Source organism: Balaenoptera acutorostrata, chromosome 16 (genome assembly GCF_949987535.1).
Source record: "Balaenoptera acutorostrata chromosome 16, mBalAcu1.1, whole genome shotgun sequence".
NCBI classification, from domain to species: domain Eukaryota; kingdom Metazoa; phylum Chordata; class Mammalia; order Artiodactyla; family Balaenopteridae; genus Balaenoptera; species Balaenoptera acutorostrata.
This window is the reverse complement of record NC_080079.1, coordinates 48,331,401-48,355,859: the sequence shown is the minus strand read 5'-3', so window position 1 is coordinate 48,355,859 and position 24,459 is coordinate 48,331,401. Positions and strand designations below refer to the sequence as shown.

General features: G+C 56.3%; 2 protein-coding genes across 2 annotated transcripts in view; both read left to right on the top strand.

Moving 5' to 3' along the window:
- Positions 1 to 3,624: 3,624 nt before the first annotated feature.
- SLC18A3 (solute carrier family 18 member A3) lies at positions 3,625 to 5,211 on the top strand. The gene has a single exon (XM_007198712.2). The coding sequence runs from the start codon at positions 3,625 to 3,627 to the stop codon at positions 5,209 to 5,211; it is 1,587 nt and encodes a 528-aa protein (XP_007198774.2).
- Positions 5,212 to 7,207: 1,996 nt separating this feature from the next.
- The window catches only part of CHAT (choline O-acetyltransferase), a 49,786-nt gene continuing 32,534 nt past the window's right edge, over positions 7,208 to 24,459 (top strand). The window contains exons 1-7 of the mRNA XM_007178717.2: positions 7,208 to 7,357; positions 9,525 to 9,627; positions 12,888 to 13,079; positions 13,856 to 13,974; positions 15,526 to 15,579; positions 19,140 to 19,320; positions 21,218 to 21,395. Of these exons, the coding sequence (XP_007178779.2) occupies positions 9,562 to 9,627; positions 12,888 to 13,079; positions 13,856 to 13,974; positions 15,526 to 15,579; positions 19,140 to 19,320; positions 21,218 to 21,395 (790 nt within the window). The 5' untranslated portion in view covers positions 7,208 to 7,357; positions 9,525 to 9,561. The remainder of the gene's footprint in view (positions 7,358 to 9,524; positions 9,628 to 12,887; positions 13,080 to 13,855; positions 13,975 to 15,525; positions 15,580 to 19,139; positions 19,321 to 21,217; positions 21,396 to 24,459) is intronic.

The following is a 24,459-nucleotide window of genomic DNA, read 5'->3' as shown; positions in this document are numbered from 1 at the left end:
CTGGCCTGCTGCCAACTCCTCCACCCTAGTCCTTGGGGCTGCTGATGCACGGGTAGGAGGTTGACTTCTAAGCTGGAAGTTGGAGGGTGAAAGAGTTTAGTGTCCCTGGAACTTCCAGGAGCTGGTCCTGGACCATCTTCCTTCCTTTCCTCCTTCCTTCTTGCCTGCCTGCCTGCCTGCCTGCCTGCCTGGGTGAAGTCTGGTGTGTGTGTGTGTGTGTGTGTGTGTGTGTGTGTGTGTGTGTGTGTGTGTGTTTGTGTGTGTGTTTTGGGGGGGATGTCCTGAGGGAGTTTTGTGTGGAGGGCTGCTGCTTTGGAGGGAGGCATCAGTCCATCCTGGCCTCTTTTCCTTCCATGGATCTTCATCTGCCCCTCTCCTTGGCACTGCCAGGGAGGGTGTGGTCACCTTGCACAAAGAGCAGCAGGGGCATGATGAGGCACAAGGAATAGGGAAGCAGCATGAGGACAACAAGACTGGTCCCCATGGCCTGGGTTTAAATTTAGGCTCTACTGCTGGAATCTCAGGCAAGTGACCCAGCTTCTCCATGCCCAACTTCCTCATCAATAAGACAGGGAAAGTAGCACCTACACTGAACCAGGACTGAGTGAGAATTAAATAAAGCAGCACACACAACACCTCTGGCACAGAGATGTGCTTAATAAATGAACCTGTTTCCTACCATAGGGGAACAGAGGACTGGAGAATTGGGCATGAGCCCAGAGATAACTTGCCTTCATGCTCAGGAACAGCCATGAATTCTGTGGACCAGAGAGCTGGAAGAAGGGATCTGCATCTTGAAGGCCCTGGGAAAGTTTCTCTTCTCTAAGATTCCACTGTTCTTTAGCCACAAGACAGAAAACTTCTGCCTTAAATTCCAACCCCCCTTTTTCAAATCAGATAAGGCAAACAACATATGCATAAATAATAATTGCTCAGTAGGTTGGAAGACTGTCCCTTTAAAAGCCTCATAATGGGAGAGTCAGAAGGGACCAGAGGTCTCAAACTCAAAAGACCAGAGAGCGAGGCAGGTGATGTAAATTTGTGAAACCAGCTGGAGAAAGACTGCAATGAGCTGGAGAGGGTGTGTACTGACTAACGGCCTTCAAATAAAATTTAAAATAATTTTCTCACCCAACAGAGCCCTTCCACAGCACCCATTTCCTACTGAGGGCTGCAGTGAGTTAGGAGTCCCCTAACCCCTTACTTAACAGAGACCAAGGCTGGAGCCCAGAGAGAGGCTGTGACTTGCCCAAGGTCATCCAGAGCCAGGCCTGTCCCCATACTGGAACTTTTTCCCTCCCTCAGACAGAGGACAGTTTGGCCACTTCAGAGCAGGTGTTGGCAACTCCTTAAGTGAAAGAGTTTCTTCTCCTTCCCTGAGGTGTCTGGGTGGGTGGAGAGATTGGGCAATGGCTGCCTCTCACCCTGGCGTGCTGGTCTCCATCACCTCATCCGACAGCTATCTCAGGGACAGAAGCCAACTTTCCAATGCCTTCTGGGCCTCTCACCAGCCAAGACAGAGCCTGGAATCATAATGCCTGCTTAACCAGAGGGGCTAGCCAGGAAGCCAGGGTACCCCTGAAACTTTTATCTGCTCTTTACAAGACCCACAACTGTAAAATGAAGATAAAACACATCTTACAGATGATAAAAATAATCACAGCAGCCACTTACATTGCTCTTACTGTGTGCCTGGCACCCTAAGCAGTGGGTACTATTATACATTTTACAGATAAAGAAACTGAGGGATAGAGAGGCGAAGTGATTCCCCCCCTTCCTCCCAGGCGCCCTAACTAGTAGGTGGCAGAGCCAGGAGCCATCTCAGTCCTCTGCCTCCAAAGCCCAAGTTCTTTCCATTGTATCAGGATGCCTCCTTCGGGGTGGGGAGCACCATAAGGGAAGAAGCCGTATCTAACGGTAGTTTGCTTTTGAGGCCAGAAGGATGGGAAGAACCCTCTCTGACTCTGGAAGAAAGAGACAAACTGTAATCTCAACAGCACGAATCTCCCAGCCTCCACTGCCTCAGAGCCTCTCTCCGGCCAGTCCGCAGACCAGAACATGGACTCGATGTGCCACCCATGGTCAGCGCTGGGGACACATTAGGCCCAGCGCAAAGCCAGGGCGGCTCACCTTGTCTTCTGAGAACGGGGCGTCTCAGCGGGTGTGGCCCTCTTAAGGTGAGCCCCCCTTGAGCCTCTGCTGAGAGCAAAGCTGCTGGATCCCGCCCAGAAAATGGTTTCGGCACCCACGCGGGGTCTCTTACAGATCCAGGCGTAGACCCCTGCCACATCACTCCCTGAGCCCACCCGGGACTTGGAGGCAGCTCTGGAGATTGGAGGTGGGGGTGGGGTTGGGAAGGGGGCGGGACCTCTCGGAGCGGAGGGAGGGCTTGATGTAGTGCGAAGACTGCCTGGGAGGAGTTAGAATGGGGAGGGAGTGAGGAGGCGGGAAGGGAGAAGAGGCGGAGCTGCCGGACCCGGACAGTTAAAACGGAAAGGGGGCGCACTGGTTAGGAGAAGGAGGTGGGGAAAGCGGTTGGGTGGCCGGGGCAGAGCTGATATTGGGGGCCCTGGGTGGGGACGAAGCGACTTCTCCCCTCAATCCCCAGATGCTCACAGTCAGGAGTTCTCTGCTGTGACATTCTCCCGAAGGGCCGGTCGGTCGGAACCCAGTCCAGCAGTCTGCGCCTCCCCTCCCCGGCGTGGAAGGGGCCAGGGGGCGGGGCCAGAGAAAGGGTTGAGGGATCTGTCGTCGGCGCCCCTCCAGTCACTGCTCCACATTCCAGCTGCGAGAACAGATGGACGTAGCCGCGGCTCACCTCGGGGACTCCTTACCCGCTGCGCGCTGAGATCCAGGCTAAGGCGGAGATCTGGAGCCCCTAGCGCCCCCCTCTCCCGCGGGGCCGGGGGAAAGCGGCCGCTGTGTGCCCCCTTCCGCGGGGAGAAGAGCGGGCGCGGACCCCACGAGTCCTAGAACTGCGGGGGCGGAGAACCCGCTTGTCGCGCGGCGCACCCATCCTCAGGGGCTTGGCCAGTACTCTTTCGCACCGAGACCCCTTTCTGGGGCTTCCAGCCTTGGCGCATCTGGGGAGAGGACCCCCTCCCGGCAGCGCCCCGCCCCCAGCCCCCGCCCCGCCGACGTCGCATTAGCATGAGCGACGCAAGTGGCCCGGGCACCACTCGGGGGCCGAGACTCGCCGCGTCACAGCCCCGAGTGTAAAAGAAAAAAAGAGTAGGCGGCGGCGGAGGAGGCAAGAGCCGACGCGAGGGGAGGGGAGAGCGGCGGGGCGAGCGAGCCGGCGGGCTGGCGGCAGCAGCATGCCCCTCGGCCTGCTCAGGCGGCCTCTCAGCGCTGCGGGGGTGGCTCCCGGCGCGCCCGAGCCTCAGAGCGCTCAGTCTCCGGCCCCGGCGCCTTGGCACGGCCGCCTTTCCTGACCGCCCCTGAGCCCAGCGGCGGCGGGTCCCGAGCTCTGTTCCGGACAGCGGCGGCGCCTCGCCGGACAGGGTCCTTGCCTTTCCCGGCGAGCAGGGTCCCCCGAAGTTCCGCGCCCTGGTTTCTGCACTGCAGGGCGCGCGCGCCCGGCCCCGGCCGAAGCGTCCTCGGAAGAGCGGCGGGGTGCGGGTGATGGAACCCGAGGCGCCGGCGGGTCAGGCCCCGGCGGCAGCCAGCAAGCTGTCGGAGGCGGTGGGCGCGGCTCTGCAAGATCCCCGGCGGCAGCGGCGCCTGGTGCTGGTCATCGTGTGCGTGGCGCTGTTCCTGGACAACATGCTGTACATGGTCATCGTGCCCATCGTGCCCTACTACGTGCACTCGGCCAGCGAGAAGCCCACCCTGACTTCCAAAGTGTGTGTGACCACCCTGCCGCCGCCCACTCTGGCCAATGCCAGTGCCGACACGGTCAACACCTCGGAGTCCTCGACGGCCGCGATGCCGGCCAGGTCTACCGCGCAGCCCCAATACCCCACCGACAACGAGGACGTGAAGATCGGGGTGCTGTTTGCCTCCAAGGCCATCCTGCAGCTGCTGGTGAACCCCCTGAGCGGGACCTTCATCGACCGCATGAGCTATGACTTGCCGCTGCTTATGGGTCTGGGCGTACTGTTCGCCTCTACAGTGATGTTTGCCTTCGCGGAGGACTACGCGACGCTCTTCGCCGCGCGCAGCCTGCAGGGTCTCGGCTCGGCCTTCGCGGACACGTCTGGCATTGCCATGATCGCCGACAAGTATCCTGAGGAGCCGGAGCGCAGTCGTGCCCTGGGCTTGGCGCTGGCTTTCATCAGCTTCGGAAGCCTAGTGGCGCCGCCCTTCGGGGGGTTCCTCCACAAGTTCGTGGGCAAGACCGCGCCCTTTCTGGTGCTCGCCATGGTTTCGCTGCTCGACGCCCTGTTGCTGCTGGTCGTGGTCAAGCCCTTCTCCGCCGCGGCGCGGGCGCGGGCCAACCTGCCAGTGGGCACGCCTATCCACCGCCTCATGCTGGACCCCTACATCGCCGTGGTGGCAGGCGCGCTCACCACCTGCAACATCCCCCTCGCCTTTCTCGAGCCCACCATCGCCACGTGGATGGAGCACACGATGGCGGCGTCCGAGTGGGACGCAGGCATAGCCTGGCTGCCGGCCTTCGTGCCGCACGTGCTAGGCGTGTACCTCACAGTGCGACTGGCAGCGCGCTACCCCCACCTGCAGTGGCTGTACGGCGCCTTCGGGCTGGCAGTGATAGGCGCCAGCTCGTGCTTGGTGCCCGCCTGCCGCTCCTTCGCACCACTAGTGCTCTCGCTCTGCGGCCTCTGCTTCGGCATTGCGCTGGTGGACACGGCGCTGCTGCCCACGCTCGCCTTTCTTGTGGACGTGCGCCACGTCTCGGTCTATGGCAGCGTCTACGCCATTGCCGATATATCCTATTGCGTGGCCTATGCGCTCGGGCCCATAGTGGCGGGCCACATCGTGCACTCGCTTGGCTTTGAGCAGCTTAGTCTTGTTATGGGCCTGGCCAACCTGCTGTATGCGCCCGTCCTGCTGCTGCTGCGCAACGTGGGCCGCCTGAAGCGCTCCCGCTCCGAGCGCGATGTGCTGCTGGATGAGCCACCGCAGGGTCTATACGATGCTGTGCGCCTGCGGGAGCGCCCTCTGTCCGACCGGGAAGGCGCGCCTCGCAGCCCGTCAGGCCCCTTTGACGCATGCGAGGACGACTACGACGACTACACCCGCAGCTAGCAGCCCCGCTTCTCCTCCAGGCCACCCACCCACTCCCCACCCCACTCCCACCCCCGGGTCAAGGTGGCTGCTCTGTGAGCACACTGGCCAGCTCAGGCTCAGGTCCCGCCTTCTCCAGCGAGTACCCCAGCCCCTCCTCTGTCTTGATTTCCCCTGCCCGAGTCCCCTCTCTATGACCCTTTCTGTGTCCTCCTCCCTTTCCTCCAATGGGGCGTGGAGCACCGAGGCAGGTGAACTGATGTGCTCCTGGCAAAGACGAAGAGGCGCGCGGGTCGCCACCTCGGGGCTCCCCGATGTAGAGCCGTGCCTCTGTTTGTCCTTCCTTCCGTTCTTCCCAGTGCCAACTTGCCCCGCTGCGCCGCGGTGCCTCCGGGCCGAATCAATAAACTATATCTGTACGAGACCGAGTCTCTTTACTGATGGGGTGGGCGGCCGGGCAAGGGGCCAGGGCAGAATGGGAGGGTGAGCTGGGTCTAACCCAAATCCAGGTCTCAGTCCAGCGGGCACGCAGGAAGCCTGTTGCTCTTTTGCTACCTGGAAAAGGAGATACGAAAGAAGCAAACTCAACAAGGATCTCACCCACGAACACCCTGGTGCCTAGGCCGGCCTCAGCCCGCGACAGCCCCTCCCTCACCCAGGCCTAGCGCAGCGCCCCAGGGCGCCGCCCGGGGGAGCCTGAGGACCCGCTCCCTCCGGGTGCGCTGGTCCCGCCCCTTGAGGACACACCCTGAGTCTAAGACAGAGCTCTTAGGCGCCCAAGCTTCCCTTCCCTTCGAGCCTGGCAACCTGTCCCATCCAGTCTCCGAAAGGGAATAAGGGTGGAACTGTTATGGGCAGCTGAAAAAAAACCGGCCGCATCTTTAAGGGCTTGATTTCTCTAGACGCGTGTGTGTGATGTGTGTGTGTTCGTTAGACCGCTGGACTCTATCCTACGAGGAGTGGAGGAACAGTTGTCGATGTGTCCGCTGTGTCCCAGCTATGCGGGCTTGAGTCAGGGCTGGAGAGAATGATAGTGTGAGAGCTGATACCAACCCCACCCTACCCGGTCCTGAGTGCAAGCAAGTGCCCAGGGCTGTCAGAGAAGTCTCCCCACCTTGAGTGGGGGTCCCCAGAATCCCAGACCAGCGTGTGTGCACCACTCCCAGTCCTGCAGCCTGCGGCCTCCTGAGGGCTGCAGAGTCCTCGGATTCCAGCATGGAGAGGTCACTGTGTTGGGGTACGCCTGTGTATTAGACAACGTCTGTGGGGGTCTGTACTGCTGGTGTGTGCACATCTGTTCTGACTCTGTGTGTCCGGCTGTGTGTGTGTCTGTCTGAGCAGGGTCTCTCTTTGTGAGTGTCTGTGTGTGTTCGTGTGTAAGGATCTATATGGGGTGTGGGGGGGGGGGAATGCATTGTCTGGGAGGAATGTCTGCCTCTGGCTGTGTGTCACTAAGCATCCCCAGGTCTGTATCCTGCATATTCCCCGTAGTGCCAGCCGGGATGAGTGGGAATAGAAAAGGACCTGCAGTGATCGACAAACAGGTTGTTTTTATTTATTATTATTATATTGTAAAAGGAGTTGTAATAAGGTTTGAGCCTGCCCTAGACAGTGGGGAGGGCACAGATTTATCCAGACCCAACCCTCCCCAGGGTTCTGCAGAGGCAGCCACGGCTAGGATAAAGGGGTTAGGGGAGCGCAGGGACTGGGGAAGGCTGAGCTGAGGGCGATGGGCACGGGCGGGGCCACGTTTTGCACCCCCCATCTCGGGCCTGGATTCCGCTGCCTTTTCGAGAGATCGTCCGGGAAGCCGTCAGAGCACGGGATGGGGGCCGGGAGGTAGGATCTCGGAAGGCGGCGGAGTGGTGGGGCGGGGCAGGGGTGGGGGAGACAAAGGATGGAGTGGGTGAGAGGTAGGGGTGGGGCTGTGGGGAGGGAGGAGGAACAGGAGGAAAGAGGGGAGGCGACTGGCGGGGCCGGCTCGCTTGCAGCCAGTCGCGAGGCCTGGGGACCCGGCGACGTCGGAGGCTCTGCCACCGACTGAGGCGGTGGCCCCCACCCCCGCACTGCTGACGCGCCCCCGAATCCCTTCCGGCTCACATTCTAGCCCCTAGTTCTGCTGGGTGCGGTGCAGCGGCGGCCGAGGCAGCAGAGACGAGGAGAGCAGGTGAGTAGGGCTGGTCTGGCGGAGCACAGCGCGGGGAGCCGGGAGCGGAGGGAGGCTCCGTCCAGGGACCGCGCCGGGGCCGGGAGGCCCCAGAGCCCGCGGAGTCCTCCGAGTCCCGAAGGGCAGCGGCCGTCGGGGGACGGCCAGGAGAGTGAGGGATTCTGTGGCTCTGGTGTTTCTCCACCCAGGGTGGGGGCAGGGGGACGGGGAGCTGGATGGTGCGAAGTTGGGGGAAAGGGTTTGGACAGGCTTGACTGTCAGCTTCGCGGCTTCACGTGTGTATCCACACTTCTGAACCCCCATCTGCTAAGTGCCAAGGTCTGCACTTCCCGTGCCCAGTTGGAGGGTCTGCAGGTCTCACTCCAACCCCCTGAAGTGCTGGCATGCACCTGCCTCTCTCCGACTCTCTCACGGAGGCGGGAGATGGGGTGCAGGCATGGGCGCAAGTGGCAGATATAAGCCGGGTGGCAGGGAGCCCCTGGAGCACGCAGGCAGCCTGTGGTGCCCGGGCTGAGCTGGGCTTCGGCTTCCAGGGCAAAGCAGAGACCCCTCCAGGCAGGCTTCAGAAGCCAGGCTGGTGGGAGTGTGGAGTGGAGGGCACCAAACTGACGTAGAAAGATACCGACACAAATACACCCTTTAGGCGCCAGCCCACGGGCCAGTGAGGAAGAGCAGCTGGCCGGCAGGAACAAGGCCCTCCCATTTGGCACCCATGAAACCATCCTACTTCAATCTCCTGTGCCTCTGCAAGACATGGGGTCTCTGAGGCTTGACTAGTATCTTCCTGCTATGGTCTGGCTGGGGGCCAGAGCAAGAGGAGGCATTGGCTGCATTGTCTATAGGGCCCTTACCACCTTGCCCTTGCCCTACTCGCCCCCTCAAAACTCCCGTGGCGCTGGGATCGACTCTCATCTGGATGCCGTTGCTTCTGCTTTGCAGTGGGTAGCGGCAGCCCCTATGCTACAGGGCGCTCACCGGTCTGGGGACCACCTAGTCCCGAGTGCTGTGGCACAGTGCCCGCAAGGACTCTACATTCTCTGCCCAGTGCTACCAGCCAACCCCAGGCTCCTCCACCCCTGGGCCGGGATTATCTATCTTTCTGGATGCTGTGTCTTAGGGTCAACTGTGCCTTGCACCCAACCTCCCTCTCCCACTGTGTCTGCCTGGGGGTAGAATGGGCTAAGTCTTAGCTTTAGGCTCTTGGGAGAGAATAGGGGATGGATGAGTGGACACCATGGGTGGGTGCTTATGCTTATGCAGGATTATGCTTAGGGATAGAGGTTGGGCCCTGAGGGTAGAGGTTGGGCCCCACTAGCCTTAAAAACTGGCTTTTGCCCCTCTTGGCCTGGCTCACTTCTACTGTACCTTCAGAATTAATCCACCTCCTTACAGGCCTATTCAGGGGGCCCCTAGGGGCCTGGGCTGCCTAACTTCCCTGTACCATCTCCCTCAGCATTCTCATGCCACCTACACTGGGAGCCAGCCGACCAGAGACTGCCTAAGTCACAGCCCATCCAGCAGGGTCCTCCCTGCCTTGGCCATGGGCCAGTCTCCGATAAGCCTAGAGTGTCTCCTGGAGCCCAGAGCCTTAGAGGACCTTGTATTCATTCATGTGCGCATGCATTCCTTGTACTCAGCTACCCAACACTGATTTTACTCCATGCCAGGCACAGGGCTAAGGCCCAGAGGTGAAGCACTGAACACGGCAGGTGTAGTCTTGCCCTGGAGAAGCTCACAGTCTAGTGGGAAAGAGAGATTTTAATCTGCAAAGCACATATCTATCGGGTCCCAGGCAGGAACAACACAAGTGCTCTGCCAGTGACCCCTCATGGATCTGGAATGAGCAAGCCCAGCCCTGCTCTCTCCCACGCTGCTCTGGGGTGGCCAGTTGAGGCTGGATGACAGCAGTTTTGTGGAGCAGGTGCCAACTGGCGACTCATTTCAGGCCCCACCCTCTCCTATTTGGAGTCAGAGAGGAGACTGTGGTCAGTGTGTGCACTGGTCCGGAGGTCAGGAGTTTGGGACCAGGCCCACAGGGAGGGCTGTGAACACTGCTGCCCAGCTCTGGCCTCCTCACAGGGCAGGGGCAGGGTGCCAGGCTGTGGGAAGTGAAGGGTCCGGTCTAGGTGGCTGTTGTATTGATGCCTCTCTGCTTCTTGGTCCCCAGGTCCACACCTCTGCTTCCCCAATCAGGAGTCACCAAGATGCCCATCCTTGAAAAAACGCCCCCTAAGACGGCAGCGAAAAGTCCCAGCAGTGACGAGGAGCCTGTAAGTGACGTTTGGATCCCTCTCTCCCCACTCACAAACTCTTGCTTCCAGAACAGTCCTGAGTGGGACTGACCCCCAACTCTTGCCTGGCCCCTAGCCCTGTGCTCTCCTGGGCAGGAGACCCAGGCTGCAGCCCTGCCCCAAGTTTGCTGGGGAGCCCGGGGAGGCCTGGAGGGGTGGGAGAGGCATCAGGGAATACTGAGGGGATGCTGACAGTCACACTTCCTAACCTCCAAGGCCAGGGAGAGCCCTTGACCTGAGCCAGGCACTCTCTTTTCTCTCAGGGCCTCCCCTCTCTCCAAGTTCCACCTCCAGTGGCTGTGAGCCCAGTGGAACTGCCTTAGGATGAGGCTGAATTCCCTGCTCTAAGCCTTGTCACATCCCAGCGCCAGCTGCTGTCAGCCCTGGAGCCTTAGGCGCCGTCTTCCCCACTGGTCTGAGACAATGCCACCCTTCCCTGGGCAGGCATCCTCCCTCCCCACCATACTCAACCCACATTCCAGAGTGATACAGCGACACATCTGATCTTCAGGCTGTTGCACACGGCGCTTCCTGTCTCCTTGACACCTCCTTACCCCAACCCTAACCCCAGGGCTTCATTTGAAAATCTGATCAGGATTTTCTGGCTTCTCCTCGTGAAGTTGCTCACCACATTGTCCAGAAAAACAACCTGACAAACACCTCTGTTGTTGCCTCTGGTCCGTGGCACGTCCCTCACTTTGGACTGTGGCTGCCTTGAGAGCAGGCTCTGCATCTCCATTGCCCCTGAGTCCAGGCAGGCTCTGCATCTCCATTGCCCCTGAGTCCAGGCAGGCTCTGCATCTCCATTGCCCCTGAGTCCAGGCAGGCTCTGCATCTCCATTGCCCCTGAGTCCAGGCAGGCTCTGCATCTCCATTGCCGCTGAGTCCAGGCAGGCTCTGCATCTCCATTGCCCCTGAGTCCAGGCAGGCTCTGCATCTCCATTGCCCCTGAGTCCAGGCAGGCTCTGCATCTCCATTGCCCCTGAGTCCAGGCAGGCTCTGCATCTCCATTGCCCCTGAGTCCAGGCAGGCTCTGCATCTCCATTGCCCCTGAGTCCAGGCAGGCTCTGCATCTCCATTGCCCCTGAGTCCAGCCCAGAAATGCGAGCCCCGGCTCACGTAAATTGCCCAGAAATGTTTATTGATCTAAGACCCCAGGGCCCAAAGGCCCTCATTTGTACAAGTCCCTGCCTCTGTACCCAGGCAAGGCCAGAAGCCCACGAGAGTCTGGGAAGAGCCCCAGGGGGCTGAGACATCTGAGCAGAGATTTCCTGCTTCACTCCTCCTTACCCATCACTGATTCCCCATGACCCAGGCTGAGTCACTGTCAGAGCTCCGAAGAAGGGTAGCCTGTTTCTAGCAGGGGCTCCAGCCAGATCTGCTGGCACTCTTGGCCAAGCCACCAGCTGGACTGCGCTTTCTGTAGATGTTTCCCCACTCACCCACCACACAGACCCCCAAGACCACAAGAGAAGGAAGAGGGAACTAGAGCAGCCTGGTGGGGAGGCTGGACCTGGCTCTCTGGGAGTGGGCTGAGCAACCTGGAATGCTGCCCGGACCCGTCCTCAAGGGTTCCCCAGGGCAGGAGCAGTCCATAGTTGGCACTGACACCCCCCTCCCTCCCCTTAGGGCAGTGAACTCTAGAGACAGGCTCAGACAGGCAGAGCCCCTTCCCTCATCAGCGCATGCGCTCCGGCTCACTCACATTTGGGGTCCGCCTGTCCAGAGCTCCCGGGGGTGGGGATGGGGGCTCGCTTCAGTCCCTGCAGCAGTAGGAGCAGAGCACAGGTAAGCATTCAATGGACCCCCTTCACTCCACAGCCTGGCCGGGGTGGAAATTCACTGACCCCACCACCCCACAGAGGAGAAACCCCTGAAAAGAAGGCAGCCCACCATCTGCCAGCTTTGTAAAGTTTAAGCAGTAGTATGAAAAGTCCTGGTTTCCGATTGCGACCAGCTGAGTGAGGAAGAAGGAAAAGGATGGATGGAAAAGGGAGCAAGGGAGAGAACGACCAAGGAGGAAGGAGCAGAAGGGCTGTCGGTGGTGGGGAGCGGAGACTGATTTCAGGTCCTGGCTCTGCCATCGAATGGCTGGATGACTGTGGACTAGTCTCTTCACCTGCTGGTCCTCAGTTTCCTCATCTGAAAATGGGACAAAAATTCCTTCCCAGGCTAAGCCATAACACTGTTGAACGCACACAAGATCCCAGGGTGACAGAGCTCGTAAACTGAGAAGCCCAGATCAGGAGGACATGGGTGGGGAGTTCTACTTAGATTCTTGAGACACTTTGGGGGCCCCCAGGTATTATGGGTTTTCTCTTAGGAATCCATCTGGAGGGATAAGGATAGTAATATCATAACATTTTATGATGTGCCTATTTGGGGCCAGTTGTTTTTCTTATTTAATTCTCTCTGTGCCTCTCTCACATAGGAATTGTTATTTATGGCCTATGAAGGAGGAAGCTGAGGCTTGGAGAGATTAAGAGTGGAAAAACTTACAATGCATTCCCCCCTACCTGCGCCCCATACCCACATGCAGCTAAATGCCCCTCCCGGTGTTTCATAACTGGGAGGGATTTAATAAGGAGCCCAGTGCATGAGTCACCTTCCCAGGAAATATCATGCAGAATTCGGGTCATTAGGGCAAGCAGTGAACTATACCTCACACCACCTTTCAACTGTCCAAATGTCTCCATTAGAGTCACACCCTTTGGGTCCGGAGATCAATTGGATTGTGGAGCCCCAGCTGGGAACAAGTCCTAAATTAAGAGTGGCCAGCAGTCAATATCAATAACAGGACCATTTCATCTTACACTCATTCTTCATGGTTTATAAGCACTTTCATATTCGTGATCTCTTTGACCTTATGAGAGATAGAGGTTATTACTTCTGTTTTACAGGGTAGGAAACTGAGGCACAGAGGTAGGGGTGATTTGCTCAAGATCACACAGATGGTCAGCAGCAGGGTCGGGGCATGAACCCATGTCTGTCTGGTGTCAGCATCAAGGTCTTTTCCTCTGCACTTTGTCCCCTCCTAGAGGCCAGGCTGGGGTGTGGGAGAAAGCTAACAGGAGCTTCCTAAGTTCACAATTCTGCTGAGCTGAGCCCTGGCAACAGGTGAGTCCCAGGATAGGGAACAAAGATGGGGCAGATGGAAATAGACACAGGGGATCAATTTGGGGACAGGCATGGGCCACACATGAGAAGAGGAACCAAAGCCTGTGAACCTTCTCTTCCAGGGGCTGCCCAAACTCCCCGTGCCCCCGCTGCAGCAGACCCTGGCCACCTACCTGCGGTGCATGCAGCACCTGGTGCCTGAGGAGCAATTCAGGAGGAGCCAGGCCATCGTGCAGCGGTTTGGGGCTCCTGGTGGCCTCGGTGAGACCCTGCAGCAGAAGCTCCTGGAACGGCAGGAGAAGACAGCCAGCTGGGTAAGAGCTGCTGGGAGGGGGCAAACAAGGAACCCATAGGGCAGGGGGCAGAAAGCAGTCATGGAGACAGAGGGATTTGGATGAGGGGCAGGTAGGTGACAAAGATGGGGCAGATGGAGGGACAGGCATGGGGGAGACAACAGAGGGATAGTAAGGAGCAAGGGTGAAGGACAGACAAGATTGGGGTGGGAGATAGGGATGGGGACAGAGAGGGGGCAGATGGGGATAGAGATGGGATGATGGGGAGAGACAGGGTACAGTGATGGAGGACAGATGGGGATAAGGATGGAGGACAGACAGGGACAGAGATGGGGGCAGATGGGGATAAGGATGGGGGACAGACAGGGACAGAGATGGGGGCAGATGGGGGACAGAAATGGGGAGGCAGATGAGTAACAGGGATGGGAGCAGCAGAGGATAGCGTGAGGTCAGGGAAGCAGAGAGAGGTGAAAGGCAGGAATGAGACACTCATAAGAATGGGCAGGGGACATGGATGAAGCAGTAAACAACCAGGATGAACACTGGGATGGAAGAAAGGAGATAGAATGGGACAAAGCTGAAGGACAGGCGTGGTAGACGGGGAGCACACAGGCCCTAGCCCATAAGCGCGGCTCAGCGTATGTTTGTGGAATGAATGAATGAATGAAAAAAGTACATGATCTAGTGAAGGGTCCCCATTTTCCCTTGGGGCTGCCAGGATGGGACTGGTGCGCTCCACAGGCGAGATGTGTGTGGCCATTGCGGGTAATGGCACCCTTCCCCACCCTCCCTGGCAGGTGTCTGAGTACTGGCTGAATGACATGTATCTCAATAACCGACTGGCCCTGCCTGTCAACTCCAGCCCAGCTGTGATCTTTGCCCGGCAGCACTTCCAAGATACCAATGACCAGCTAAGGTGAGGCCACCGTGCTCCTGGGCTCACAGCTTGGGAGTCTGCCTGGAGGAGGGGGCCTGGCACCAGCACCAGGAAGGAGAGGTTGAAACTCGTGCCTCGGCTGAGCTTTCTGAGGCCGAATGGCCCTGAGACAGTGGCATCCAGGCCATGGTGTCAGAAGGAGGTTAGGCAAGCGGCACGTGGGTAACAAACACAGGGTCTTCCTCAGAATGTATCTATTTGGGGTGGGGTGGGGAGGTCACGGGCCCCCAGGTGTCCCCATGGCAGTCTGGGCCTGGTTGAGGCCCTGGGAGGAAGCCTGTAGCCTCTGATCCTGCCAGCGCTTGAGGCTGGGGCTTCTTACTGGGACCCACGGCCCCAGGCTATCTCAGAGGGCCTCTGCTGCCCTGCAGCCCCCAGCTCTGGACAGAGGCTCTGAGGGAGTGGAAGTGGTTTCTTCCCGCCAGCCACCGCCAGAGTCTCTGCCATCTGCTGCAATTTCAGAGCTCACTGAGCCCCTGGAACGGCCTCTGGGCCCACTGATGCCAAGGGAGGGGCCGTTTACACAAGGGTCAGGTCGGGAGGAAGGGTCTCCCTGCCGGAGTCTCTCAGAGCCAAACCCAGGTCTCTGGCCTCAAGACCCAAATGTGTCACAGCATGGGGACAGTTCAGAGGGAGGAAAAAAAAAACAAGAGGCAGGGCCCACCTCGGCCTCTGAGCAGGGCTCAACTATGCTGGAAGACCCCCGCCCCCCTCCTTCTTCACCAAGACCAGCCCGACCAACCTGCTGGCCGGGGGCAGTCTTCCCCCTTCCCCTGCAGCCAGGCCTTCCCTGGGCAGAAGGAAGTGTGTGGATAGATTAACAACTTCTGGAAACAGTTCTCAAAATTGCATCAAAGGGGACGTTTCCCTCCTGATGCAATTAAGCCAGGCTCATCATCCATGGGCTATTAAGATGACAGGGTCCCGTGGTAAGGTTGTCTGGTGCCTTTTTTCCCCACGCCAGCACCCACTTTCCTCTTCCTTAGCATTAAGGGGACCAAATGACTGACTTTTCCCAGGAGACTGGATTTCCCAGAACCCTGGGGTTTTGGCCCAGTCCAGCCCCAGCACAGGCCTTCACCTGGAAGAACCCCATCCCTGACTGTCCAACCTCCTCTTGCCTGCTCTGTGGCCTCTCTTGGCTTCCTCTCCCTCCTCCTCCTCCTCCTCTTCATTCACCTTCCAGTTTCCTCTCCTCCCCCCCTGTTCTCTCCTCAGGACCATTTTTAATCCAAAGTTTGTGAAGGACTGACAGCATGGGGGTAGGGGCAGGGCAGCAGTAACCCCACCTGATTAGTGTACCATCAAGGCCAGACATCTGGTGGGTGGTCCATAAGTCTGGGAGGGACAGAGAGGAGGTGGGAGGGACAGAGAGGAGGTGGGAGGGAGGGGGAGAGGGAGGTGGAGAGAGAAGAAGTAAGAAGGAATGAAGGAAGAAGGGAGGGAGGGAGGAAGGGATTTGAAGGATGGAGGGAGGGAGGGAGCCTGGGCCCTGGAGAGGAGAAACTAAGGCCTCATCTCTCTCTGCAGGTTTGCAGCCAACCTCATCTCTGGTGTGCTCAGCTACAAGGCCCTGCTGGACAGGTAGGACAGAGCCCAGCCTGAGAAGGGTAGTACCCTGTTCTGGCACAGTCTGTTGACCCATCTGTCTCCCTACCACACTAGCCAAGGAGCTCCCAGAGGGCAGGGAACTTGCCTTTTTCCAGCTCTGTGTTCTGGGCTCCCATTACAGAGCAAACAACCCCCCTGAACTTCCTGAGCATCAGAACGACCTCTAACCCAGCTGGCCCAGCCATTAATTGTTACTTTGCCCGGGGTAAGCACGATCCCTCCATGATCTCTTTAAAATGCCCCCCTCCCTGCATACGTCTTGTATACACACATGCCATGATTCAGTGTGTCAGGAATATAGAGAGCATATCAAAAGGTGGGGAAGGAAAAGTTGTTGGAGCGCGGTGATGGTGAGTTCAGCCTTGTTACTCACCACCTGAAAGGAATGGGCTCCCCACTCTGAGCCTGTTTCCTCAACCCCATCAAGCTTGAGAAATGGGTGAGCTGACTCAGTGGACCCAAAGGTGTCCTGACAGATGGAGAGAGCTGCATAAGCACAGTGGATCATCACTGATTTTAGGAGAAAAGTCCCTTTTCCAGCCAAGCACCACGTGCCCAGGAGCAGCAGAGAGAGTGAGAGGGCGTGGGGGACCCCGTGAGAGGGCCTCAGAGTCCCCAGAGGCAGGTAATATAAGGGCGTCAGATGCTGGAAAGAAAGAAGGGTCCAAAGCAGTGTCCATTGCACAGACGAGGAAGCTGAGGCTCAGAGAGGTTAAGGGCCTTGTCCGTGGTCACACAGCCAGGAGGTGGCAGAGTGAGGAAGGCACAGGGGCAAACTTCACTTACTTTTTAACTTGATCCAACCCAGTCTTACCCAGACTTGCGGGGGAGGCTTAGACCTGCGGCCCCTCCAGGGTAGGGCTGTTTCCTCTGGAGAGGAGGGGGCAGGCCCCCAGACCCAAAGTGCAGAGTAGCTCCGGGCTTGGACCCTGGGGTCAGCAGACCTGAGTCTGAATTCTGACACCCACAACACAGGACGTGTCGATCCTGAGTGAGTAATCACTCCTAGCTATAGACCCCTGTCTGTCAAATGGAAATAATAATAGTAGCCACCTCTTGGGGCTTCTGCGACTGTCCTATGAGATGACGCCTTCAAAGCTTTCAGCCCTAAGTTAGGCACACAGCAGGCTCTCCATGCATTTCTGAACCAAACACTCCTGGACTTCTGTCTGTTCACTCCTCACCGTACCATGCCCTCATTGGGTCACCAGACCTTCCGGCTACTGTTACTCATGGTGTTTTTTTGGTGTCTGTCTTCCTCTCTGGGAGAGCTCTGCCATCCCCCAGAACTCAGTGCTGCTGACACTCCGACTCTCTGATTTCAGAGAGCTTCATCCCTTACCTTGTCCAGCTGGACAGCAGAGGAGAAAGGGCACCACCCACGACCTTGAACCCTTCCATCGCTGACAGCCTAGACCCCAGACCCTCACGTGTGTGTGCGCGCGCTTGTGTGCAGGCATGTGGGCACACTCACGCAGACACGCATACCCATACACATCCACGTGAAGGTTCCCACGTCTGACCACCATAAACGTCACAAGGCTGGAAATTTATGCCATTGCCCAAGTGCCTGTTTCAGACACTTCATTTACTCATTTATTCATTTGCTCACTTTGCAAATTGATGTTGGGAAGGTGAAGGGAAATAAGGCCCCGTCCCTGTCTTCAAAAGGTTCTCAGACCGTTTGGCAAGACAGACACATCAACAGCACAAAATACAGCTGTGTCGGTCCCCATGAGCCCCACACTCCATTATCCGACCCCCTGACGTCCCCACCAGGGCGCCTCCCGGTCACTGCAAGCTGAGTCATCCCCAGTGGGCCTTTGGGGTCCCTCCCCACACCCCAGCTGGACCCTCACCTTGTCCTGCCGTCTCAGTAAACGCACCACACACCCTCGGTGGCGAATCCAGGACCCTAGAAGTCACCTGAGGTGTCTTTCTCCCTCGCCTGCTTCCCTAGTCCAAGTGCAGGTGCATCACTCTCCCTCCAGAACCCATTCCCATGCCTCCCTTCCCCTCCTCCCACCACCCTCCCCAGGCCCATCACCTTCCCAGCAGCCCACAGCCTCCTTCCTGGTTCTTCCTTTGACCCAATTCCACCCATTCTCCACACAGAACCAGGGCCATTACAAAAGCAAAACAGATCAAATCATGCCCCTGAAAGCTCTCGCCTTCTGGGGCTTTCACTGCCCCAAGAATGAAATGGTACCACCTTTCCACTGCCAAGGAGACTCACAAGTCTCCCCACCTCTCTGGCCATCTCTTTACTCAGTTTCAATGCACTGGCTTCCTTTCACCTTGGACGAGTGTTCCTCAAATGATCTATGGTGAAGGACCAATATATTCTTTTAATTTAGTAAAGGGTTTGTAAAACACCGCAGAAGTGAATTAGCAGAAAAATGGCCCAAAGGTACAAAATACGACACCATTTGTTTTATCGTTAGATTCAACACACACAAACGTCCTCTGTCAACCTGTTACAAGTTTCTGAAAGCTCCTTCTGGAGGCCCACGCTCACCCTGTCGTGAGCTGGTCATTACAGTTCAGTCCGACACCCACACTTGGAGCAGGAGGGCCCTGGGACACCCCACCCAGCACACCTCCTGCCTGCTTCTTACCCTCAGGGCTCAGCTCACAGGTCTGGTCCACAGTGAGGCTCCCTGGCCTCCCTGAGGTCCCTGGTCGCTCCTTCTGCCCCACCAGTCACTGTCTCATCATCCTGTCTCACTACCTGCTTGCTGTCTTTGCCCCACTACGTACCCCAGACCTGCGCCCCATTAGAACCGGAAACTCAGGTCTTGTTTGCAGCTATATGCCCAGATCCTGGTGCCTGGCCCTGGAGAGTGCTCAGTCACATTTGTTGGCTGAAAGGATGGAAGGAAGGAAGGAGGAAGGAGGGAAGGAAGAAAGGAAAGAAGGAAGGAAGGGAAGGAGGGAGGGGAGAAAGAGACAGAAAGAGAGAGAAGAAAAAGGAGGAAGAGGAAGAGGAGGGGAAGGCGGAAGGTGGGGAGAGGAGGAGGAGACAGAAGGAGGAAAGACAGGGAAAGAGAGAAAGTGAGACAGAAGGAGGAGGAGGAGGAGAAAAAAGGAAGGAAGAAAGTACACAAGACACGCTAAGACCACAGGAGAAAGAGAACTTTCCACCCGGAACTCAGAGGAGGTTTCTAGAAGAGGTGATGAAGGAGTAGCCTCTAAAAAGAGTAGAGGGAGTTTTCTAAATACATTAGTTGAGAGCAGGAGTGAGGGTGAAAGCGTGCCAAGCAGAGCAGCAGAAGCAAAGGCCCAGAGGGCTGAAATGGCCAGATCGGCGCCTGCGCACACGTAGTGCATGAGGCCGGGGTGAGGGAGACTAACGGAGGCCGGAGCACACCCCGAGGGGCTCCACGGGGCGCTCCACTACTTTAGAAAGTGGCAAATCGAGCTCTTTGACAGCCATCGTCGTGCAGTTCTGGTGTATCTGCTCCACTTTGCCTAATCAGGTTAGAGTAGAATCAACTCTGATTCCCTGCCTCCCTTCCCTCCCGCCCCTCCAGCCACTCCATCCCCACTGACTGTGCCAAGGGCCAGCTGTCAGGGCAGCCGCTCTGTATGAAGCAATACTACGGGCTCTTCTCCTCCTACCGGCTCCCCGGCCACACCCAGGACACGCTGGTGGCCCAGAAGAGCAGCGTCATGCCGGAGCCTGAGCACGTCATCGTGGCCTGCTGCAACCAGGTAGGCGGCCCCTGGTTGCTGCAGCCTCTCAGGCTTGGGGAGGGGCGCACATGTGCTCATGCATTCCTGCTTCTCTGAGGGTGTTCAACCCCCTCCCAGAGTCACACAGTGAGCTGGGGCAGGGTGGCCCCAAAGTGGGGTCTCTTGATTCCTGGTCAGTCCCATTTCTCTCCGCTGGTTGGATTTTAAGAACGAGGAGAGTCATCAATTGAGAATGCCTTCAGTGGGTTCCCATTTCAGTCCTGACCACCCAGGTCAGGTTCAAAGAGCCGCCTGGATGGACTGAGAGTCGCTAATGAGACCCAGCCTGTCCTTAGCCCTTCCACATGCAGTCACCCAGGCCGTGGCCTTCCTGGAGACCACATACAGACAGACGGACAGCTTACAGACTGACTGTCAGGACCTCCATGTCCAGACCGTGGGCTTGGCACTTCCGTTCATCCCATCTGATCCTACGATGACCCTGCCAAGGGGGCCTTGGAATCTCCATTTGACAGATGAGGAAACGAGACTTAGGTTAAGTGGCTTGTCCAAGGGTGAGAAGTCCTCCTAGGTCTGCCAGTGTCACAAGCCCACAAGGTCCTCAAACTGGGTTCCAGGGAACAAAAAAGAGTCCGTGGGGGCCCAGGGGACGGGCCGGGCGTGAGGACTTCTGACACCAGACAGTATATTCTATATATTGAGGCTCCACATAAATATTCCATCTGACTAAAAGCTGTTTTGTTTTCTGTCAAAACCCAAGTTTGACACCCACCCTGGGGACTCCCCTGATATTTGTTCTACAGTGTTTTCTTCTTGGGCTCATCTGACATTTTCAGTCTAAGCCGGGAGCCCTAAGTCTGCCATTGGAGGATGGCCGTTCCCAGGTTCGAAGCCCACCTGACACCTGGCCGGCCACAAAACAAGGACCTTTCTCCATCTTCCTTCAAAAGTCAAACCCAGAATTTCCCAGCCCCCATGCACCCTAGGGTCCATCCCTTCCAGAAGCGCTCTCAGGCTCCCACCCTGAGCCAGGCCACCTGTATGCTGTTCAGCGTGTGGGACCAGGCGCTCACATCAACCAGCTGACAAGCGTTCTTGACCTGGGGCTCGGAATAAAACCCTTTACAATGCCCGAGGCTCTAGCTTCAAAACTGCTGAACGACAGCTCACAAGCCTTACACACAGAGCACACGCAGGTGCACATGTATATGTGTACACGTACGTGTAGAGCATTTTGTGTGTTGTTTTTCCATTTTAATCTTCCTCTGCATATTATTTGCTGACTTGCTTTTTTTCTCCACTCACCAGTGTGTTTGAGATCTATCCCTGTAGCTGTACCTAGAGCTAGTTCATTCCTTTTAACTGCTGGATAGACATGCACTGGACGAGTACACCACAATTTACTTAACCATTCGCCTACTGGAGAACATTTGGGCTCTCTGTACCGCTTTGCTATTGCAAACAGGCTGATATGCACATTCCTTTATATGTCTTTCCGGGCACAAGAGTATACATTTCTCTAAGCCTTAGGCTAGAGTATGTATTTATAAGAGCAACTGCTGAATCATAGGGCGTGCACATTTTCAGTTTTGATTGACACAGCCCTCCAACAGCAGTTGTATCCATTTCTACTCAATTCCCCACAAACATAATGGTTTTATGTAATCTAGGAACTACAGAAACAAGCTTTCTTTAGTAAGTTTAATCTGACCTTCTTTGATTTGGGGCAGTTTGGAGGCCAGCACAGTCGGCAGTGTTGGGCTGGTCCCTACATTATGACTCTTCAGAACCATCACATACCTTGGGAACCATGGGCCCGAGCATCCCCGCCCTGCTCCCATGTGGAGGCTCAGGGAGGGCCTGACGCCTTGGGCTGGCCGCCCTGAGTGACGTCTTTGACCTGTTTCCCCCACAGTTCTTTGTCTTGGATGTTGTGATTAATTTCCGCCGTCTCAGTGAGGGGGATCTGTTCACTCAGTTGAGAAAGATAGTCAGAATGGCTTCCAACGAGGATGAACGCTTACCTCCAATCGGCCTGCTGACGTCAGACGGGAGGAGCGAGTGGGCTGAGGCCAGGACGGTCCTCGTGAAAGGTTAGCAGCAGTGCCCAGCGCGTCTCCACGCTCATCTCATCCTCACGCCCATCGGCTCCCCTCCCTCCAGGGTCGGGCGCCATGCCTCATCCCCATTTGCCATAGCATGGGGAGCTCAGGCCTCCCTCCGAGCCAGGACCGATGGCATGTCCTACTGTCAGCCATGGTGCCTTGAAACCGAAGGCACCTTTTGTACCCTTGTAATTCATCTGACAATGTGCTAGCTTTCTGGGTGAGGCTGACTAGCCCTGGAATCTGAGGATGTCCAGGAATATTGAGGGAGGGAAGGTTATGAGCTGGATGAAGGCCAGCTGCAATGAAGCAGTTGTGTTTTACTGGTGGGCAGGGATGGTACTCATTTCAAGAGTCTGAGTCACTGGGAGAGCTGTCAGGTGGGGATTTGGGATGGAGCCCACCTCTGGGAGGGTGGTTGGCTACCTCCTTCCTGTGACTTCATGGTCCCAGAACTCTTCATCTTCAAGCTGACCTTATCCTTCAGGCTGCTGCTCTTATGAAAGTTTCTGAGCGTTCCCATAAGAAATCCAGGAAGAGCCTTAAAATTTTCAAATCATCCTTCTGGAAACTACTTTTCAAACCCAAAGCGAGCCCTATTCTCAGAAACTGGATGGAGAGCTTTCCTTTCTTGCTTACATTGGAGATCCCCAGATGAGGGGTGACACTTCTTTGAGCCTCTGTCTGCCCCTCAGGTTTTGATGCAGCCAGGTGACCATTCAGACCCCCTGAGTGTCTGTAAGCTGAGGACCTGGGATAGGCCTAGGGAGTGTAAGGGACAGAGAGAATGAACCCCTGGCCCTGAGCAGCCCCTTCGATAGGAATCGGGGAAGGGATGGCAGATGAGGGAGCAGATTTAAGTACATAGTACATAGTAATGCAGTGTCTACCCATGTAAGGCAGTAGAGCCAGCAGGTGCCAAATAAATGCTCCAGGACTTCGGAGAGGGGAGGGAGCCCTTCTAATTGGGAGGCTTTTGAAAGGCTTTGTAGGAAGAGGTGGGAATTGAGCAAAGCCCTGTGACATGAGTGAGAGGGGCAGGAAGGAGGGACAGTGTCCAGGCAAGCAGACCAACTGCAGTACCATGAGGAGAGCAGTCTGGCCGGAAAAGGTGGCCATGCTAAATGTACTGAGAGAATGAGAAGGTGGTGGGGCTTGGATGTATGGCCACAGGCACTTCCCTCTCCCTAGAAAGTTCTTCCCCCAGGGCTGGCTGGCTCCTTGCACCATCCCAAACTCAGCTCAGGTGCCCCACCCTAGACCCTCCTTGAGCATCCCCCAGCTCTCCCCAGCACACTCTGTCCCCTTGTCCTGTTTTCTCATCTTGATTGCATTTCTCACCCTCTGAAGTCAGCTTTTTATTTGTTTGATTCATGCTGATTATCTGTCCTGCCCCACCCCCCAAGTCTATAAGGTCCAGGAGAACAGGGCCCTTACCTGGTTTAACTTCTGAATCTGCTGTCCCAAACACAGTTGGTCCCCAATTATATTTGTTAAATAAAAGAACGAAGGACTACTAAGGATACTGGGCCCCAGACTTATTTCCCACTTACCAATGAATTTTTCTTTCATTCGATTCTTGGGCACCTACAAGTGCTTGGTCTTAAATCAGAGGCTGCATGGGTCACAGGGAGGTGTAAGAGTTGACCCTGTTCTCACCGACCTCACTGCCAAGTGGGGGAATTAATAACTTATGATTTGAAAGTGAGTTGATTCCCTCAGCAGACCATGGTGTAATCAAATCCCACTCTTCTCCCCTCCAGGGAAAGAGACAGGCATCAAAAGAATCGCCTCTGCTTCCAGTACGGTTCCCACTTTATTAGCAGGCCAGGCCCAAGCCATCTCTCTGCAGAACTGACCGGGACTGCCTTGGGGTCTGAGTGCTTGGGTGCGCTAATCGGAATTAATTTGTTAATGGCACTTGATCTGGCTTTCTGAATGGAAGTGCTGTTTCTAAAGGAAGCACGGCAGAAAGGAGGGGGCACATACATGCCTTCCCTTTGGAAATCTAATTAATCCAGTTAGCACTGACTGTGTCATCTGCACAGCGGGAAGCCAATCTTTCACAGAACTCTCCTCTCTGGAGTGCCCCTTCCCAAGGAAGGAAAACAGGGAAACCACTTAGGATACAATTTTGGTGTAAAAATGAAAGATTAAGGCAGCTTGGGCTAGAGTGGAGAGTGAAGATGGAAAGACATGGATGGGGTCTAGATAAGTTTCAAACTAGAAGTGACAATAAGGAAAAGAGGAACGAGCAAGAGTCCTAGGTTTTTGATGTGAGCAACTGAGTAGATGGTGGTACCATTCACTGAGATGAGAACCAGGTGAGGGAAGTGGCAACAGAATGGAGAAGTCCTTTCCAAGTATGTTAGGGTTGAGACGCCTTGAGTCAAGTTAGATCTATGTGTCTGGTGCTCAAGGGAGAGGTCGGTACAGAGATATAAATTTGAGAGCCATCAGCACAGAAGTGATATTTAAAGTCACGGACTTGGATGAGATCATCTGGAAACGGAAGAATGGGGCCTTGGAGGTCAGGTAGAGAAAGATGCAAAGGGGATTGCAAAAGAGCAGCCTGTGAAGTCAAGAGGAAACCAGGAGATGAGTCACGAAAATCCAAGAGGGAAGGAGAGAGCCGCTGACCACGTGGGATGTTGCTGAGAGCTCGCGGAAGAACAGGACAGAGAGGACACCTGGGCTTAGCAACCCTAAGTCATCCGTGACCTTCACCAAAGTCAGACTAGAGTACTAGGAAGGGTGAATGGTTGTATGCTGATGGAAGCCATCCAATAGCAAGAGGGAATTGTTGATAAGACGGTCACTGAGTAGAATCTCAAAGGGTAGATGGTTCTTTTCAGACACTTTGGTACTAGAAAGAGCAGAAAAATGGGAGTGGTGGGAAGAGGATGGGGCTCAAGGGCAGTGTTTTTAGTAGGAGAGGCAAGTGCATGGAAGTAATCCAGGAAGTGAAATTGTTAATGAGGAGAGAGGAGACAAATGGAGGGGTGGAATTCTTGCAAAAGCAAAAGGAAATGGAACCCAGAGAATCAGAGGC